This window comes from Eptatretus burgeri, chromosome 17, assembly GCF_056783735.1.
Source record: "Eptatretus burgeri isolate ZD-2024b chromosome 17, Ebu_testis_v1, whole genome shotgun sequence".
Lineage (NCBI taxonomy): Eukaryota > Metazoa > Chordata > Myxini > Myxiniformes > Myxinidae > Eptatretus > Eptatretus burgeri.
Genome location: NC_140977.1, coordinates 57,606,695 through 57,626,205, shown reverse-complemented (window position 1 = coordinate 57,626,205; position 19,511 = coordinate 57,606,695). Strand labels below are relative to the sequence as shown.

Sequence of the window (19,511 nt, the reverse complement as noted above, 5' to 3'; positions counted from 1 at the left end):
GGGGCAGACCCTCTCGAGAACAGGCCCTAGCTGCTCCTATTGTTGGCAGTGAGTGTCCCTGAAGCAGTGGGGGAAAGAGAGTGGCACTTGTATGTGGAAGAATTGGGTTGCCCAGATAGCTCAGATGGCAGAGCACTGGTATGGTTTGCCAGAGATCTGGGTTTGACTCCTGGTCTGGGCCTGTAATTTTTCCACATATATTTATGTTTGGTCGATCCTGTTCATTTTTCTCATCACACACGCACGCACGCACGCATGCACGCACGCACGCACACACGCACACACGCACACACACACACACACACACACACACACACATACACACATACACACATACACACATACACACATATACACATATACACATACACACGCGCGCCTGGTGTTGGCGCAGTGGTTAGGGCAGCGGCTTGGGACCCAAAAAGTCCTGAGTTCAAGCCCCGTTGGGCCACTGAATATGTGTATGTATATACCAAGTCGAAAAACACCAGGGGGTTGACTCAGCCTGTCATCCTTCCGAGGTCGGCGAAATGAGTACCAGTGTACTGGGCCGGTGTATACCCCGGTTAAAATAGGTGTACCATATCCCTGTGTCGTAAGAGGTGACCAGGGTTGCGTCAGGAAGGGCATCCGGCGTAAAACATGTGCCACATCACTATGCGGATCATACGGATGATCCGCTGTGGCGACCCCTCACAGGAGCAGCCGAAAGAAGAAGAAGATATATATATATATATATATATATATATATATATATATATATATATATATATATATATATATATATATATATATATATATATATATATATAAAACATTATTTATTTTTATTTCAGAAATCCGAGATTGCAGGCCTGTTAAGGTATGAATACTGTGTGTGTGTGTGTGTGTGTGTGTGTGTGTGTGTAAGGGGTCGAAGTGGGGTGAATAATAAGAATCCAGTGTGTGCTTGATTGCAGGATCGGGACATCTGCAACGTCTTCAATGTTGCTCTGGCAATTTATTCGACTCGTAAATCTGGTCATCATCGCCCGCCTCCTTCGCATCATTCTTCACACCCAGGTAAATCGGTTTTGTGTGCAATCATGTACTTTCACAGATGCACGCACAAACTCATACAGTGCACAACACTGGCAGCATACACACTCGCTGGTTTACAATATTCTACTAAGGAATATCTCAATTATGGAGGATATGACAGAGATCTCAAATATAGAGGATGTTGTACTTGTATGTTACATGTGATGTGCACATTCTATCTACAGCATTGATGTGCATCTCCGATATGCTCAGTGTGAAAGTGCTATGTGTGCAGCATACATGACGTGCCCATACTAAATATACAGCATACATGTGACGTGCACATACTATATATACAGCATTCATGTGACGTGCACATACTATATATACAGCATGCATGTGACTTGCACATACGATATATATATATATATATATATATATATATATATATATATATATATATATATATATATATATATATATAGCATACATGTGACGTGCATGTGCTATATATGCAGCATACATGTGACGTGCACATACTATATATATATATATATATATATATATATATATATATATATATATATATATATATATATATATATATAGAATACATGTGACGTGCACATACTATATATATATATATATATATATATATATATATATATATATATATATATGCAGCATACATGTGACGTGCACATAATATATATATATATATATATATATATATATATATATATATATACACACACACAACATACATGTGACGTACACATACTATATCTATGCAGCATACATGTGACGTGCACATACTATATATATATATATATATATATATATATATGCAGCATACATGTGACGTGCACATAATATATATATATATATATATATATATATATATATATATATATATATATATATATATATATATATATATATATATATATATATATATATATATATATGCAGCATACATGTGAGAAACAACACAAGGATTTAATTTCTTCCTGCACTGAGACAGCGCTCTTTTGCTCCATGAAGGGCGACAGCCCGAAACGTCACCTTTTTGCTTCCCACGGCCGTTAGCATACTTTGGGGAACGCTCCGTTTATTTCACCAATTTTTTCGATCTGTTCCCGTCGCAGATCAACAGCAGCTTTCACCAGCGAGACTAGTTATTCTATTTCTTCCACTGACATTTGCATTGACTGTATGTGGATTTAATTGGCCTACAAAGGTGGTGCAACCATGGGTCATACAACATTCCTGTCATTTTCACAGGGCATGGCTTTGGTGGTCTCCACATTAGGAATCATGGTGAAGAACCTACGAGCTTTTGCTGGAATCCTGATGGTGAGCCTCAACAGGTTCTCCCGTGTATATGGGCAAGTGTTGATCATCAAGTCTGTGGCCTTGAACAAAATGAGATTAATTTTTTATTTTATTCAAATAAAGATAATTATCATTAAAAGTGGAAAAGCTAATTGTTGTCAAAACACCCGGTTAAGTCTAAAGTCTTGTTCAATGCCCTGTCACACCTTGATGTTTTAGCCAGCGTATGGCAAGGTATCAAAATGTATGTAAAACGCTTGTGTACGCTGAACTATTGATGTTTTTTTTCCAGTTTTGGACATATGCATAACATATTAGTAACGTACACAGAACGTTTCGATAACATATAGATAACTTTTATCAACGAATGCTGAGCGTGTTGTCGGCGTTCACAACCTATGCCCAACGATAGTCTAACTTATGCATAGCGCGGCAGCGTATCGCCGACGATCACGTGGCATAGTCTATTAAAAGGCTGCGGCTCGACGATTCAAATCATAACCGCACTCGACATTGAAGTGTGAAGCCGCTGTCACACCTTGACGTTTTCGCCAGCGTATGCCGACGTATGAAAAATTTGCCGAATATACTGGCACACGTCGAATACGTTATGGGTAAGTTTTGTATACGTTAATAGCACGCTGAAGCACGCTGGCATGCGTCGTAGTACGCCGAGTACGTCGACAAATTTTCAGCATGTTGAAAATTTTTCGACGTATGCCAGCATATGACTAACGTTACTTGTAAGTCACTCATAAGTCGAAACACGTCGAGGTAATGTTTAGCATCAGTGTTCCAGACTCCCTGGTTTTTTTTTTTTGGTTTTTTTTTTCTTCGGCATGACGGTGATGTTGACACTTCGATTTCTAGTGCGGTTATGATTTAAATCGTTGAGCGGCAGCCTATTAATTATATTATATTATAACCGCACTAGAAATCGAAGTGTTAACATCACCGTCATGCCGAAGAAAAAAAATAAAAATAAAAAAAATAAAAACAGGGAGTCTGGAACACTGACGCTAAACATTACCTCGACGTGTTTCGACTTATGAGTAACTTACAAGTAACGTGTGTCAACGATCGCGTAACGTGCCTACAATTTATGGCCAGCGTATGCAGAACATGTGAGTCATACACTGGCATACGTCGATAAATTTCAAGCATGTTAAAATTTGTCGACGACCTCGGCGTACTACGATGTATGCCAGCGTACTACGATGTATGCCAGCATGCTCTTAACGTATACAAAACTTACCCATAACGTATTCGACGTGTGCCAGTGTTTTAGACAAATTTTTCATATGCTGGCTAAATTGTCAAGGTGTGACAGGGCCTTCAGGCCATACATTTACTAATCGTCTCTTGTACCATAGTGGAACCTGTTTGGTTGTTTGCTTTGATTGTTGATCAATTTGTTTTTCATGACTGATTGTTTAATCAAATTGTATTTTTCTGTGACTGATAGTTTAGTTTGTTGTCGTTAATTGGAAGCTCCCTCCATCAGTCGTCCTGCTTGGTTACCGAACCGGGTTCCTGCCCCCAACAGGTGGCGTTCTACTTCTTTGCTATTCTAGGAATTATGTGTTTCACGGGGAAGATCAAGGGACCACCAGTAAGAAACTTCACCAACAGGTGAGCTTTGAGGTCAAGGTTCTGGTGGAGGTGTGTGTGTGTGTGTGTGTGTGTGTGTGTGTGTGTGTGTGTGTGTGTGTGTGTGTGTGTGTGTGTGTGTGTGTGTGTGTGTGTGTGTGTGTGTGTGTGTGTGTGTGTGTGTGTGTGTGTGTGTGATCAACAACCCTAACCCCCCCCCCCCGTATACCCACACCTCACCCCAATTCCCAACATCATTTTTCACCCCTCCCCTCCCTCTCAGTGCAGATGTTATAAATATGTCCCCATCATTGTAATTACAATGAAATGTTGATTATTCATTAATCTGATTTTCTTTTTACGTACTTTGTCCGCAGCTCAATAAATGGATATAAATGTGGAACATTTGAGCAGCTGGGATACTGGTCGTATAACTTCAACTCATTCGGAGTGAGATGATGTTCATTCACAACTACAACACACATGTACACATGGGAAAGATAACATAAAATATATTTCAGACTTATGTTCGTGTGTGTGTGTGTGTGTGTGTGTGTGTGTGTGTGTGTCACGCGCATGCACTTACACATCCCAAAGCATATACTTGTGTGAGCGGTGTTAGAAGATTAAACCTCAGCCTTACATTCTGTTTAAAAGTATGTAATACAAACATGAAACAAATATTTCTAATGAAACTCAGTTAATAAATATATTATTATTATAATAATAAATAATATTTTTATGGTGGGGGGAGGAATGAATGAGATTCTAGGGTGAGGAATGAACAAAAAGTAAGTGTCATTCCCCTTTACACGAGGAGGAGATTGGGACCATACTCTGTGCGGAGCGTTGGTGCTGCCTAAGCAGTCTCATTAGCTATTGGGCACAATCTTGGACGGGTCGCCACTCCGACACAGTATACCAGCAATGGTGGCACTCATTTTGCCGACCTCGGAAGGATGACAGGCCGAGTCAACCCCACCTGGTATTAATTCAACTGCTGAGTGGGATTTGAACTCAGGACGCACAGATCCAAAGCCCACCACCCGAACCATTAAGCCAACACCAGGCACCAACACTTAACCATTTAAACAAGACATCTGTCAAACTGCCCAAGTGATTGACACAAAACGTTGTCATCATCTCCGAATGGTGATTAAAGCTTGATCACTAAAACTTCACCGGTCATATGGTGTGGCAGCCATACTGGATTGAAGGAAGATATTCAAAAAATGATTTCTCTGAAACTGCATAACCTATCGATATGAAACGTTACAAATATCATCCAATACCATTGCTGCATACAGTGTGAAAATAGTGACGTCATAAATTCATGTGGTATGGCAGCCAAATTGGATAGAAAAACGAACCTTATCCGATCAACAAAAAAATACCTTCAGAAACGTAACCCCCTGCCCAATAAGAGGCGGAGTGTAAATTTATGATGTCATCGGTCACGTGGTCGGGCAGCCACATTAGTTTGATCCTTTAAAAACCTTCTTCTCTGAAACTGTTTTACTGATTGATGGAAACGTATCACAATATACGCAGCAAGGTGAGTGAATCATTACTGTCAAGTAACGCATCGATGTAGCTTTAGCGGTTCAGAGAAATTTTATTTTCTATCCAAATCCTCGATCGGTTCTACGCCCGTTAATCCACCCCAAACCCACCTCCTTCAAATTCCCTGCTTTCCTTCCTGAAAGTCCCTGTAATGTCCATCTTGTATACCCCGTGTTCCCCGCCCCATCCCTCTCCCTTCCACCGATCTCCTAATGTCTCTGTTCCCCACTGTTTTGTCCTTCCCACTCCGCCCTTCTTGTCTCACGCCCCCCTTGCTGTGTGTTGTATGTAAGCTCTCATACGAGCCTCGACAAGGTATACCAAAAAATAAACCCAATGTGGCTGCCACACCACATCACTGATGACATCATTGTTATCAAAATATATGCACCAAGGGAAGTGGATCATATTTGTAAAGTATCGCATGGATAGGTAAAGTGGTTTCAGACAAATATATATTTTTAATAAGATTGACTAGGTATGAGGAACATTGTTTGAAAATTTCATTATCGTTGGTCACATGGTCTCGCAACCACATTGGACAAAGAAAACCTTATCCGATCAATGCGAAAGATGCCGTGGACGACCCATTCTGAATCCAATTTAATAAAGATGACGTCATGGGTCAAGTGACTGATCAAAGTGGGGTGGCTTGGTATCCGGCCATAACTGCTCGCAGTTATAAAGCATGCTTCTAGTTATTATGTTTAATATTCTTCGAGGCCATATATCTCTCGTATTCTGTTTTGGCTTACCCTGTTATTTCCTTTACTAACCTCTGTTTACTCCTACAATCATACCAGTCTGATAACAGTTCCATTACTTTATATAAAATTAATACCTTCTGCTTATCCTTGAAACAAGAGTGCAGAGTAAATTCGTTTTGCAGTTTTTAAATCGTTGATTGATATTTGTTTCAATCCAAACGTGTGTCTGTGTGCACAGGGAGCGTTGGTGACCTTGTGGAGTATCATGATGGTGAATAACTGGCACGTGTTCATGGAAGCATACTCTCGCCACGTTTCCAAGTATTGTGTCTCACGACCATTCGCCTCCCTTTCCTACCCACCACCTTGTCCCACACGTAGGCAATGTATCGAAAGATGAAAACTGTCCAGAGGATAGGAACAAGCGTCACAGGATTGTGCGCTGGCCAAGTGGTCCTCTAAATTTCTGGAAACTGAGCTAGAGAGAATTACTGGGTCACTTTTGGATTTTCAGTTTAAAGTAAACAAGTCTGAAGACGACGATGATTCACGAGCGGTATTTGATGATGTAGATTGTTTCAGAAGTCAAGGATGAGTCAATGTGATAATTTTTGGCGAAGTTATAAAAATGATCAACATGATGTGGTACGGGTGACAGGTTATTCGCTGCAAAATGTCGAAAACCCGGTTTCGTTCAACAACTTTCAAAATTTGACCTTTGCATAACCTTTTCAGGTCACAAAACAATGTTGTGGACATTAAAATAAGGAAACAGGATACGTGCTATAGCTTATTGGAGTTAGTTCGTCGAAGAAGGTCGAAAACCCGGTTCGATTCCCACAACTTTCAAAATTTGACCTTTGTGAACTTTAAAGGTCAAAGATCAAGGATTATGACCTTTGGTGCAAAACTTCCTCTGGAACATTCCAGGAACAATATAACGTCATTTAGGCTATATGGCATTTTGCACTCCTCGGATTATCCATACTTTGATGAAATCAGTGTAAAAACAAACTTGAAGGGGGCGCCACGGGCAAGGTGTTCGAGATAGAGCAAAATGGTCTCAAGACTTTAGGTTTCAAGACTCCCACTCCGTGGGAGTACCTCCTGTGCAGCTTCCCTTCGCAGGGCAGCTCACCGGATGACGGGATTGGGGCAAAGCCTTCGGGACCCCCAATCTTTGATAGGAGGGAAACCACGGGGTAACATCCCTGGGTCAGATTGCGGGAGAGTGTGTCGGAGTGGTGCTGAGGTGTCGTCCACCAGACGGCGGTCTCCTTGGGTTAACCTGAGGCGGTCCCTTCGGGTGGGTGCCTGGAATGTCCTATCCCTAAGAGAGGATGATCACCTGTCTCTGTTATCATCTGAGCTCAAGCGTTTGGACATCGGGATTGCAGCTCTCTCTGAGGTTCGGAGACCGGATTGCGGCGAGATAATGGTGGGTGGTTACACCTACTATTGGTCTGGTCGCTCTGATGGTTACCATACCCAAGGAGTTGCTGTAGCTGTGTCCAATAAGCTGACCCCAATGATAATTGAGGTAACACCGGTCAACGAGCGTATTATGAGATTAAGGATTCGTCACTCCTTAGGTGTCATTTCCCTGGTCTCTGTTTATGCTCCGACTGAGGCGAGTGATCTCACCGTGAAGGACACATTCTACGCCACACTCGAGTCTGTGGTTGATCAGTGCCCCAGACGAGATACACTTCTAGTCTTGGGGGATTTCAATGCATCGACTGGAACTGATAGGGATGGTTATGAGGTGTGTGTTGGTCCCCATGGGTCAGGAACTATGAACCAGAATGGCACTAAGTTCCTTGACTTCGCAAGAAGTCATGGACTTAGGGTGGCTGGTTCATGGTTTCAGCGCCCACAAGCTCATCGCTGGACTTGGTATTCCAACGCTGGCGGTGTGGCAAAGGAGATTGACCATGTCCTCATTGACGGTCGTTGGAGGATGATCCAGAACTGCAGGGTCTACCGGAGTGCTCAGTTCCTCAATACTGACCACAGGCTTGTTGTAGCAACTCTAAAGCTGCACCTTAAATCCTGGAGAATGGTACCATCCCAGCCTAGGCTGGATGTTGCCAAGCTCAGGGATGAGAGAGTAGCTGAGGAGTTTGCGAACAGGCTGAGTGGACACTTGGGGGTCTGGGTGCTTTGGGGGGTCCTGAAGAGTTGTGGAGCGCCTTCAAGACCACCGTCCTTGATGTTGCCGGTGGATGCCTTGGAGCTCACCGCAGGGCAAAGAAGAATTTTGTCTCTCAAGGGACACTGGATACCATTGACCAGAGTTGCAGGGCCAGGCTGAATGGCAGAGCTGAGCTGTTCAGGGAGCTGAGGCGTAAAACTGTACGTGCACTGAGGGTGTACAAGGAGGCCTATGTGCGAGGAATCTGTGAGGGGGTAGAGCATCACCTGTGGACAGGTGATTCTCGTCCCGCTTACAGGGGAATTCGCGCATTACGTTCATCCAAGCCCATCCCTCGGAGCACTACAGTTCGAGCAGAGAGTGGTAGGCTCTTGACAGAGGAGTATGAAGTGAAGGCCCGCTGGGCCGGTTACTTTGAGCGGTTGTACCAGGCTGATTCCCCAACTGTCGAGTTGGACGTCAAGGGTGTTACAATCCCTGTTGCTGACCCTCGAATCAACTGTGGTCCACCTACGCTTGTGGAAACACGGGCTGCGGTGAACCAGTTGAAACGGGGCAAAGCTCCAGGGATCTGTGGCATCCATGCCGAACTTCTCAAGGCTGGTGGAAATGCTGCACTCGTGTCGTTGCATGCAGTTTTGTGCTCTGCCTGGAACACAGGCATCATCCCAACTGACTGGAAGAGGGCCCTTGTTGTCCCTCTCTGGAAAGGGAAGGGTGATCGCCAAGACTGCAACAACTACCGAGGGGTGACGCTGCTCTCAGTGCCGGGCAAGGTCTTTGCTCGGATAATTCTCGATGGGGTTCGCCACCATCTGCTTGAGCACCAGCGTCCAGAGCAGTCAGGCTTTACACCAAAGAGGACAACGATTGACCGTATCCTTGCACTTTGTGTCCTCACCGAACGCAGACGAGAGTTTCGGCAGGGGCTGCTTGCAGCCTATGTTGATCTCTGTAAAGCGTTCGATTCAGTGAATCGGGATGTCCTCTGGAGGATTCTTGGTCTTCGTGGGGTGCCACCAAAACTGATCGATCTGATGTCTGAACTCTACTCTGGTACTGAGAGTGCTGTGAAGTGTGGTGGTACCATCTCTGACTTATTTCCAGTTGTTACTGGAGTTCGTCAGGGATGTGTACTTTCCCCCACACTTTTCAGCACTTGTATGGACTGGATTCTAGGGAGGATGTCGGAGAGATCAAGTTGCAGTGCGTCATTCGGGAATGTCAAGATCTCGGACCTTGACTTTGCAGATGATGCAGTCATCTTTGCGGAGACTTTAGACATCCTCTTGGCCCTCGAGGTGCTGAATGAGGAATCGGAGCCGTTGGGATTACGGGTTTCTAGGGTCAAAACTAAGATCCAGGCTTTCGGTGACATCTTGGATGCTGCTGTCCTGTCTGTGTCTGTTTGTGGTGAGGATGTTGAGGTCGTGGAGAGATTCACTTACCTTGGCAGTGATATTCATGTCTCTGCTGGCTGCGAGTCAGAGGTCAATAGACATCTGGGTCGGGCCTGGGGAGTCATGGATTCACTGGATCATGGGGTGTGGCGCTGCCGGTACCTGTGCGGGAGGACGAAAGTCTGAGTCTTCAGGTCCTTGGTACTTCCAGTCTTGCTCTATGGGTGCGAGACTTAGACTCTGACCAAGGATCTGAGACGGAGACTTAATTCCTTTGGTACCAGGTCTCTTCGGAGAATCCTTGGCTATCGCTGGTCGGATTTTGTGTCCAACGAGCGGTTGCTGAGAGAGACTCGGATGAGATTTGTTACCTGCATAGTCCGTGAGCGTCAGTTGTGGCTGTATGGACATGTGGCTCGTTTTCCTGACTCTGATCCTGCTCACCAGATTCTCTCAGCGAGGGAGTCTCATGAGTGGAGGAGGCCAGTGGGTCGACCACGTGCCTCATGGTTGCAACAGGTTGACCATCATCTCAAGGAGATGGGGATGGGCCTGGCATCTGCCTGGGGGATGGCCCGACGGAGGCCCCTGGAGTACCGGCGGAAAGTGGACGCAGCGACGTGCTGTTCTGGCACATGCTCCCATACCTGACCTGACCTGACTTTAGGTGGGAAATGACCTCAAGATTATGCAAAAAAATATTGTCATCCGAGCTCTCAAAGTTTGGGCGGTTGTCTGATTTTTTATGTCAAAATTCGCAATTTCCTGAGTTTGTGACCTTGTGACCTTCACCTTGGGACAAAAATGAAAAATCGAGTTCCGCGGGGCTATGCAGGTGCCATTAGGCTAACCAAATACCGAAACTCCTGCCATATTCGACCAACCCCCTCGGAGAAGATGCAAATTGAAATCGGCTACCCTCTAAAAACACGTTTTTTGGGCGTGGCTCCGCCCATAATTGGCGCACCACACCCATTCTCAGGAAAACACAACTAGATCATGATATAAACCTCCCACCAAAATTTTATCAGGATCGGATCAAAACCCACGGAGCTATGCTCGGGACAGACAGACAGACAAGCCGGTAGGTGGACATGGGTAGTCGACTTCCCAATAGAACCTGACACGATGGGCCCGTTCAATGGGGAATGACCTGAGGATTAAGCACAAGAAAATTCATGATTCTAGCTTCAAGGGTTAATGGCATTAATAATGCTGCAGATTGTTTTTTTTCGTTAAAATACCCCCACATTTAGAGGTTTTCCGGCCGTTGCTTGGAAATGGTTCTTTCTCACACATAACTAGGACATACCATGAACCTACTATACCAGTTTCATGTATATCTGACTCACAGTCTCTGAGATATAACGAACTTCGTTTTTTTATTGTTTTCGACCAGGGTTCATTCAAAGTCTATCTTTTCCGACAGTTTTCATACGATCCGGCTGGAAATTTTTGACAATATGGCTGGATGTACTGCCCACAGTCGCTCGTGGCCCGATTTTTGATTTTCGAAAAAATAAATTTTTTATGATTTTTCAAAAATTTCAAAGTCCTGTTGCTAGGCAACGGTGGTGTCCATAGCAACGGTTCTCATTTACACACTACTAGGCCATGGTATGAACCTACCAACCAAGTTTCATCGAAATCGCCATTGTATTAACAGAGCACTGGACCTAACAGAGGGACAGACAGACAGACAGACAGACAGACAGACAGACAGACAGACAGACAAACAAACATTTTGACGGAAAAAAAGTGATAATAAGGGTAGAACAAATTTCAAAAAAAAAAAATTTCGACTAGATCGACTACCCAACAGACAGACAGACACCAATAACGAATATAGTGGTCACTTATTTTTTCGTGAACCTATATCCAAACAAGACAGCTGACTCGTTAATGACCTTCAAGCAGGAGTTGATGATGTCTATCCCTTTGGTTCTACCTTACAGGTGGTGCCAGTTCCGATACAAATTGTGAGAACAACTCACTCCGAGGCGTCCTCGTGAATATCAGAAGATTGTTGCCTAAATTGGGAGACCAAACAGGCAGGATCCTGACAGTGTTTTTGAATGAAACATTCCTGTGCTGGTCTCACGTCAAACAAAACAAACTAATTTATGGCTGATTAACAGCCATCGACCTGTATTTCTCAAAATGGAAGAATGGAAAGAGAGAACTATAATCACAAAAGCAATATATATATATATATATATATATATATATATATATATATATATATATATATATATATATATATATATATATATATATATATATATATATATACTCTGTCCACGACAAACAATGACTCGGAAAAAATTTGGCTGAGCCTGAAAGGGGTGGAATAATGTGATGGTGTGACTTGCTTGATCTCTTTCTTCTGTCCATGGTAGCTTTGGAAAGAATGATCACCGCACAGTCATAACTTAAACACATTCTTGTCTGGAAAGAGAAAAGGACAAATGGCAGCCTAAATAATTGCTGCATCCATAAGATACTATGGAGAATGGATCAAACAGGAAAAAAAATTAAAAAAAACACAACAGAATAACCTGAAACCATGTGGTGTAGCTTCTGCCACACAACTTGGTCAAGCTCTACGCATGGCCACCGACGCGCACCGCTTGCTGCTCTAAGCACAGCCTCCCCCCAACCTCCTGCTCTACACTGCCGCGTGCCCCCTACCGTTGTATGTGCGGCCGCCCTTGGCTGAACAGTTTACATTTTGTGTTCCACTGTGAGGCCGAATCTGTATCCAGACATGAACAAAATTCGAATTCGCTTGTTCTTGTCACCAACCCACCTCATCCACATTTTTCAGATATCGTCCTATATATCGTGTTTGGCCCTATTTCTTAATGGTGAAGAATCACTGGGAAAAAAAAAATCTCATCCAGATCCACATCTTCACCAAAATGTAATCGATTTGTCTTTGTCACACACCAAACCTGCCCACCAAATTTCATCCGAATCTGTCCATAACTTCGAGATGTCCTGCTCACAGACAAACAGACAAAAAGTTTCGCACTCTTTGCTGATAACTCCAACATCTGCCATACCAGCTGTCATCCCTCAGATTGGCAAGCAGCAGCTTCTCCACGCTCTGCAGATCTGGATAAAATCACAAGCTGGTCCAACACGTGGAACATGTCTTTCAATCCTGACAATTCTCACACTCTCACGATGTCTCTCTGAAAAAACCGTCTGGAAGCCCCCCCCCATCTACTTTTTCAACTATCCTCTGGAAGAAGTCCCTCCATTCAATCTTTTGTGTCTCACTATCTGCCATGATCTTTCCTGGGAAAGCCACATTTCCAAGCTGGCCTCCAAAGCCAGTCGCCGACTGCAAATCCTCCATCTTGCAAAGTCTTCCCTTGGCCCACCTGAGCTCCTGACGACATACAAAGCTTTCATCTGCAGTATAATGGAGTACTGCTATCCCCTCTGGGCTGGTACTCCCACCTCTCACCTTTCTCAGCTTCACGCTGTGGAAACTAAGGCATTTAGGATCATTGGTATCTCCCACGATGAGGCTGAGTCTTTGGGTCTCTCACTCTCTTACCGCAGGCAGGTCGGTGGTCTTTGTCTTCTCCTGTCTCCTCTCTGGCCTCCCCCCCCCACCGCTCTGTGTGTGATCTCCCCCCCCCCCATATTTCTGCAGGGTGCTCAAGGTCTACCAACAACCCCCTTCTGGTAAAATTACCAAAATAAAGAATCACTGCTCACCTTCACTCTTTTTTCCCACCTCTGGAACAAACTCCCACACTCTCTTCAATCACATTCCTCCCTCCAGATCTTTAAAACAGCCATTCACCACCAACTCTTATCTTCCAACATCCAAATCCTTAATCTTTTCTACCCCCGTTAATCCACCCCAAACCCACCTCTTTCAAATTCCCTGTTTTCCTACCTAAAAGTCCCTGTAGTGTCCATCTTGTATACCCCCATGTACCCCACCCCCATCCCTCTCCCTTCCACAGATGTCCTCACGTCTCTGTTCCCCACTGTTTTGTGCTTCGCTCTCTTCACCCCTCTTGTCTCCTGCTCCCTTTGTTAAACGTTCTGTGTGTTATCTCTTTGATGAGCCTCGACAATGTATACAGAATTAATAAAAAAGACAGGACTGAAAACATAACCTCCACCCACCTTCGGAGATAACGATGCCTCCGCCGCCTTATCAAACAAACTTTCCCCGGCACGGACAGTGCAATTCCCCTTTAGTTACAGTTCTGGAGGTCTCCTTTCTTGGGACACTACTACCGTCCCTTTCCTCCACTCTTCGGGTGTCCTTTCGGTGTTTCATATCAGGTTGTAGAGCAGTAGCAGAGTTTCGACATCTGATTCTCCTCTGGCTTTCAGTAATCCCAGTGCTGTTCGGTCCTCCACTGCCGCTTTGTCCATCAGCTTTTGAAATGTGTGAAGCATCTCAGCCGTTTGATGTCTTCCATTTTCGAAATTTGATCAAAGTCTATATTCTTCACTTGAGTGCTAGTCTATTCAAAAAGTCTTGATAATGTCCTACCTATCTGTCTTTAATGCTGTCTATACTAGATAGAGCATTGCCGTTGTTGTCTTTTAGAGGACCATCATTGGTCTGTTTGAAGTGTATTGCAGGTTTCCTTGTTCCTGTATTTGATACAAAACACTCAGATTCCCACACTGTGCCGCCGTTTGTGCTTCCTCTGCTTGCTCATCTATGCTGACATGCTTACTTGCCGCCAATTACCTGATCGTGTGTTGATGTGCAGATGGAGCGAGGTGTATTTTGTGAGCTGGTGGTTTATCTCTTCTGTCGTCTGTGTCAACCTCTTCATTGTCTTCATCATTGAGGTAGATTATGTGCTTATCACGAATACTTGTACTATTGTACATTTGTTGAAACTTTATCCGAATTATTATCCCTCCACTGTGGACTGCTGCCGTCGAAGGTGCTGTCCGATTACAACGTATCGCCCTCAAGGCACCATGATAATGGCTCCTCCTGTTGAATGTTGGAAAGATCTCATGGACTACAACTCTGTAAGGCTCCTCTTCCTCCTTTCCTTTCAGAGTTTTATCGGCAAGTACGATCTTCTTAATAGTTCCCCGTCTTCCCAACTGCAAGAAGAGAATCACCTGTTCACCTTTGAAGGCATGTTCCGGTGAGAGACGATGCTTCTGTCATTGGGTTGTTTGAGCAAGAAGTCTTGGCATTTTCACCGTCGACTTTGCATCACTGTTTGCCAAACTGGTCGTTTATTACTTTATTATTTCCGGATTTTTTTTTCTTCCTTTCCCATGCACCTCAACCCATTGCACACCTTTGTCTTCTTGCAGTCATGCGGTTAAGGAACCCACAGACGAGGAGCTGAGAGCTTCTTTAAGCCAAAACCCCCACATACGTAAGAGTTGTGAAAACTTGCAGAGCAAATTCGAACTTTCCACCACCTTCTGACCCTGAGAGACGAGGCCACTCTTGGAGTTAACAATGCAGTATGTATAACCGGTTTAAGTGGTATTATCGTTTTCTTTTCTTTTTTAAACTCGGTTAATTTGGTTGCATTTACAACGTGTCCGTCATCGGAGACGTTCTTCAGAATTATTGAGCTTGCACAACAAACTCCCTCCGCTAATGTCCTGGACCTCTTGGTCCACATTTTGAATATCCCCAATAAGATACGACAGTCTTTCCTTTAGAGCGTGGCGGGATGGGTGAGAGCGCCCTCTTCTCCTGCTCGAGAATATAAATGGTTGGACAGCCCAAAGTGAGCAACACCTGGTCTGCTTTGTTAACTGAACTTTTACCTACTCAGTCGTGAAGTCCTCATCGATTTTTCTGAAGTTCTCAAGTTCACACATGGGGTAGGCCTACTCAGGGACACGAGTCATTGCTCGTGTGTCGCATTGCTACGTTATTTTTTTTTAATTTTTTAAGCATCGTATCTTTTGATACAGCGATGAGACCACTCTGGGACAATGGGTAATTATCAAGATGAACTCTCGATGTGCACTTTCAAGGGACACTGTTTTTAAAAGGGTTTTTAAAAATTTATTTGTGAAAGCCTGATTTTGCAATGTTTTGCACCGATTTATGTGGGTTTTACTTTTGTTTGTCACAGTTTTTAAATCCTTCCTGATGTGCCGTTGTTCAGTTCTGTCAACATAAGTGTCCTCGAGGCTTTGCATGCTCCACAGAAGATGAGGTTTTGCGATCCTCTTTTAAGACTGACAGACGAGCAGATTTGCCTCCAAGCGGTAAAGACTTGTGGATCAAAGAATCCGTGCCTCGTGCTGTCAGTTGACTTCAGAGTTATTTCTTTTCAAATCTCGTGCAGTTCGTCCTGGGATTATGCACCTTGGCCCGAATGGACCGTAGTTATGAAGGTTGGGTTTGCCAACAATTGCAGGGGGGGGGGGGATACTAGACCTCACCGAATGAGCGGCTGGCTCTGCATTGCCAAATGACGAACCAACTTACGTGTGCGTTTCACACACCCCACAGAGACTGCTCATGGTGATTGCAAATTGTGATTATTTTAAACAAATTTGTTTGTGATGCACAATTAAAAGTGAACTATTTTTGAATGCGTTTTGCTTAAGCTCTACTAATGGCCGATTGAATGCAAGTCGTGAATTTTTCTTTCTGTACCGGCGAGTTGTCGGCGAAGTTTTGCTCAAGGTACGTCATCGAGGATAAACCGTTTACATTTGTGAACAAAGTGAAACGAAGATGTGAACAGGGAGATCTCCTTGAGACGTTACCACAGACGATCAAAGGGATGATGTTTACACGTATGGATAAAGTGGACCAGTCGTGGGTAAGGATGCTGGTTGTGGGGTTGTTTGACAATGACAATCATAGACTCCATCTCTTGTTGTGTTTCCGGTCGGACAATGCTGTGGAATGGCTCGATGAAACACCAATTTTTCCAGGCTTCCATTACCCCAACCCTCCCCCAACTGCGCTGGGTTTCGTATTCAATTGGAAACCCTAACAGCTTGCACAACCTCCTCCCTCCCACCACACTTCCACAGCCCAAAAAGTTCTGCTCACCTCATTTAAAAATTGTTTTTTCTCTTTGCACATTGAGGCTCATGCAAGAGCAAGGTAATTGGGGGGGGAGGTGAAGTGACATGGGCAAGGGGATAAACAAACAGGAAAACGGAAGGAAACACAGTAAACCTATAAGTCAGAGGGTTAGGATAGCGAAGGTTGTGAGTGAGGATGACGCGAGACGGTGGTGCACTCCCTACTTGAAGTCCTGGATGAAAAAGTTGAATAGAACAGCCTAAGGATGGCAGGTCCACAAACGGGAGAAAAGGGGAACAAAAGAGTTGAGTTGCAGACAGAAGTGTAACCAGGATAGGGTTACTGAAAGAATGCATGCTCCTGAAGTTGCTGGGAAGAGTCAGAGGGCTGAGAGAGCCGAGGGAGCTGGACCAGAGAAGTGGTAAAATACAGGCAAATGACGTGTCCGCGATGCGACGGCAACAGGATTTTTTTTTTTATGTCGACAGTCAAGGTTTGTGGAAGAGTGAGAGCACAGAACAGAACGCATCATCGCAAAAGGAACAGCAGAAAGAGAATGGGGGGAAATGCCAACAGCAGGGCCGAGGGAGAAAATAGATGGACACGGACAAACAAGGGATGCAGGAAACGATGAGGAGTCGGGGACAACACAAGGGGTGGACACAATGGATCGAGAAGCAAAATTTGGAGGGGAGAGGTGGTTTAACGGCTGAAGAAAAATATCATGGTTTTGGATGGGGGATGATCTGAGACGGTGGTGAAAAGGCTTTCTTGAAGACCTGAAGGGAAGAATGCATGAGATTGTAGAGAATGTGAAAGTTGGTTCCAACACATGAAAAAAAAACAAAAACAGAGGAACGAATGAGTGGGGGGTAAGCAGTAATTCTAGATTTTGAGTTTCACGAGAAGGGGGTTGCTGGTGGACTGTGTGCGCCTTGCAGATACTTGTGGTGGATCAAAGCATGGAGAAGACGGAGGGTTAAAGACCGGAAAGCAGGAGGAAGAAGCCAAAGACCACCGACGTGTCTGTGATTTGAAAGTCACAGGACCGAGTTGACGTTACAGTGATAGGCCTATCGACTCGACTTTATTGTGGGAGTTCGTATGATCTTTAAGGCCTTGCTTTTCACAGCATTGAGTTGAACAAGGTGTGAGGCAGGGGAGCCAACCCAGAGGGGAGAGCAGTATTCCATCAAGCTGCAGATTGAAGCCTTGTAGGTGGACAGGAGTTCATGTGTGCCAAGGAAGGATTAGGCAGGATAGCCAGTTGTTAACTGGCTTTGGAAGCCAACTTTGAAATGTGGTTTTCCTAAGAAAAATCATGGCTGAGAGACAGAGCCAAGAGTTTGAGTGAATGAACTTCTTTGAGAGGGTTATTGAGAAATTAGGTGGGAGGGTTTGCTGTGCAGTTATTGCAGGGGGAGGGGGAGTGTGTGTGCGCGCGCGCACTTTTCTGCACGTGTTTTGTTGTTGAGTGGTACATGTTGTCAGGTTCGGGGATTGGTTGGTTGCCCAGTAGATATTTTTGGTGCTGTGGAAGCTGTTGTTGTTGTTGTTGTTGTTGTTGTTGTTGTAACTTGTGTTCTCGCTGACTGGGGGTAGGGATACCCTACTTGCTGTAAGTACTTGATACTTGATAAGTGTACTTGCTGTATGTGGAGGCATATGGGCCCCTGCTGACCCACCTTAGCTAACCGTATCGAGGTTGAAGGGCCGAAACGGGATGATCCTGAGGACGGACTGAAGACCCGGTCAGCGAGGCCCATTTGTGGCCCAGGTGTGTTTTGATGTTGTGGATATTATCTATAGCAGGGTATGCTTTCACATTGTAAGCAATAACGAACCGTGCTTCCCCATTGTCTCGGGTCGCTCACCTGCATTTGTGTTTTTCATTTATGTAAATGTATTGGCAGGTTCATTAGATGATCCTTCAGGAGTGACAGAGTGTATCAGGGAGGTAGTTTTTGTAAATGGATTAACCAGACTGGGACCAAGACTTTTTTGTGGCACTCCAGCCTCCACTGGGAGAGGTGAGTAGAAGGTTTCATCGATAGCAACACATTGACTACTTGAGTGGAGGAAGTATGAAATGCAAGAATGAAGATGGTTTTGTTCACCGCAGGCAGAGAGCTTGGCAAGCAAAGCAGCGTGTCAGTGTCGAATTCCCGAGATTTGTCCAGGGAGGAGATGGTCTTGACCTTTCGTTTGAGATTGAGATCCTCCAAGCATTGCTGAGAGAGAAGCAGAAGCAAGTCCGGAGTTGAGTGACTGGGACGGAATCCAAAACTATGGTCGGAGATCAGGTTGTTTGAAAACAGGAAAGACATCAGCAACAATGATGGGTTCGATGAATATTTTAATTGGAGGTAGGCTTCGTGGCCTGTCATTGATATGATATGTTTTTGCACCCTTCTTGTCGACGGGAGCTAAGTTTGTAGAATTCCAAGCAGATGGGGAAAGCAGACCATGGAAAACAGGCTGAATGGAGTAGACGGGAGAAACGACAGCAGCAGAGCAGGATTTCGGAGCACAGGCCATTTGGACCTGTCGCTGAAGCAGAAGCGAGGCGGGGCAGAGCTTTCACTCGACCGCCTTCTCTCTCCTCTCCGAGGGTAGATTTGAGGTGGCAATTTCATTTGTGGCCTTCACTCTCATCCTTCAAGATGCCCATTACCATCTCATGTTGGCTCACTTACACCTATCCCTTGTTTTATTCTCACTACCTT

General features: G+C 44.5%; 1 protein-coding gene across 4 annotated transcripts in view; it reads left to right on the top strand.

Annotated features, from left to right (window-relative positions):
• Positions 1 to 16,340, top strand: part of TPCN2 (two pore segment channel 2) — a 75,840-nt gene extending 59,500 nt beyond the window's left edge. For all 4 annotated transcript variants that reach the window (XM_085863048.1, XM_085863046.1, XM_085863045.1 and 1 more), the window contains 8 exons: positions 960 to 1,062; positions 2,305 to 2,376; positions 3,902 to 3,987; positions 4,323 to 4,395; positions 6,454 to 6,536; positions 14,525 to 14,606; positions 14,826 to 14,917; positions 15,093 to 16,340. In XM_085863048.1, coding sequence (XP_085719174.1) covers positions 960 to 1,062; positions 2,305 to 2,376; positions 3,902 to 3,987; positions 4,323 to 4,395; positions 6,454 to 6,536; positions 14,525 to 14,606; positions 14,826 to 14,917; positions 15,093 to 15,210 — 709 coding nt within the window. In that variant the 3' untranslated portion in view covers positions 15,211 to 16,340. The remainder of the gene's footprint in view (positions 1 to 959; positions 1,063 to 2,304; positions 2,377 to 3,901; positions 3,988 to 4,322; positions 4,396 to 6,453; positions 6,537 to 14,524; positions 14,607 to 14,825; positions 14,918 to 15,092) is intronic.
• The last annotated feature ends 3,171 nt before the right edge of the window (positions 16,341 to 19,511 follow it).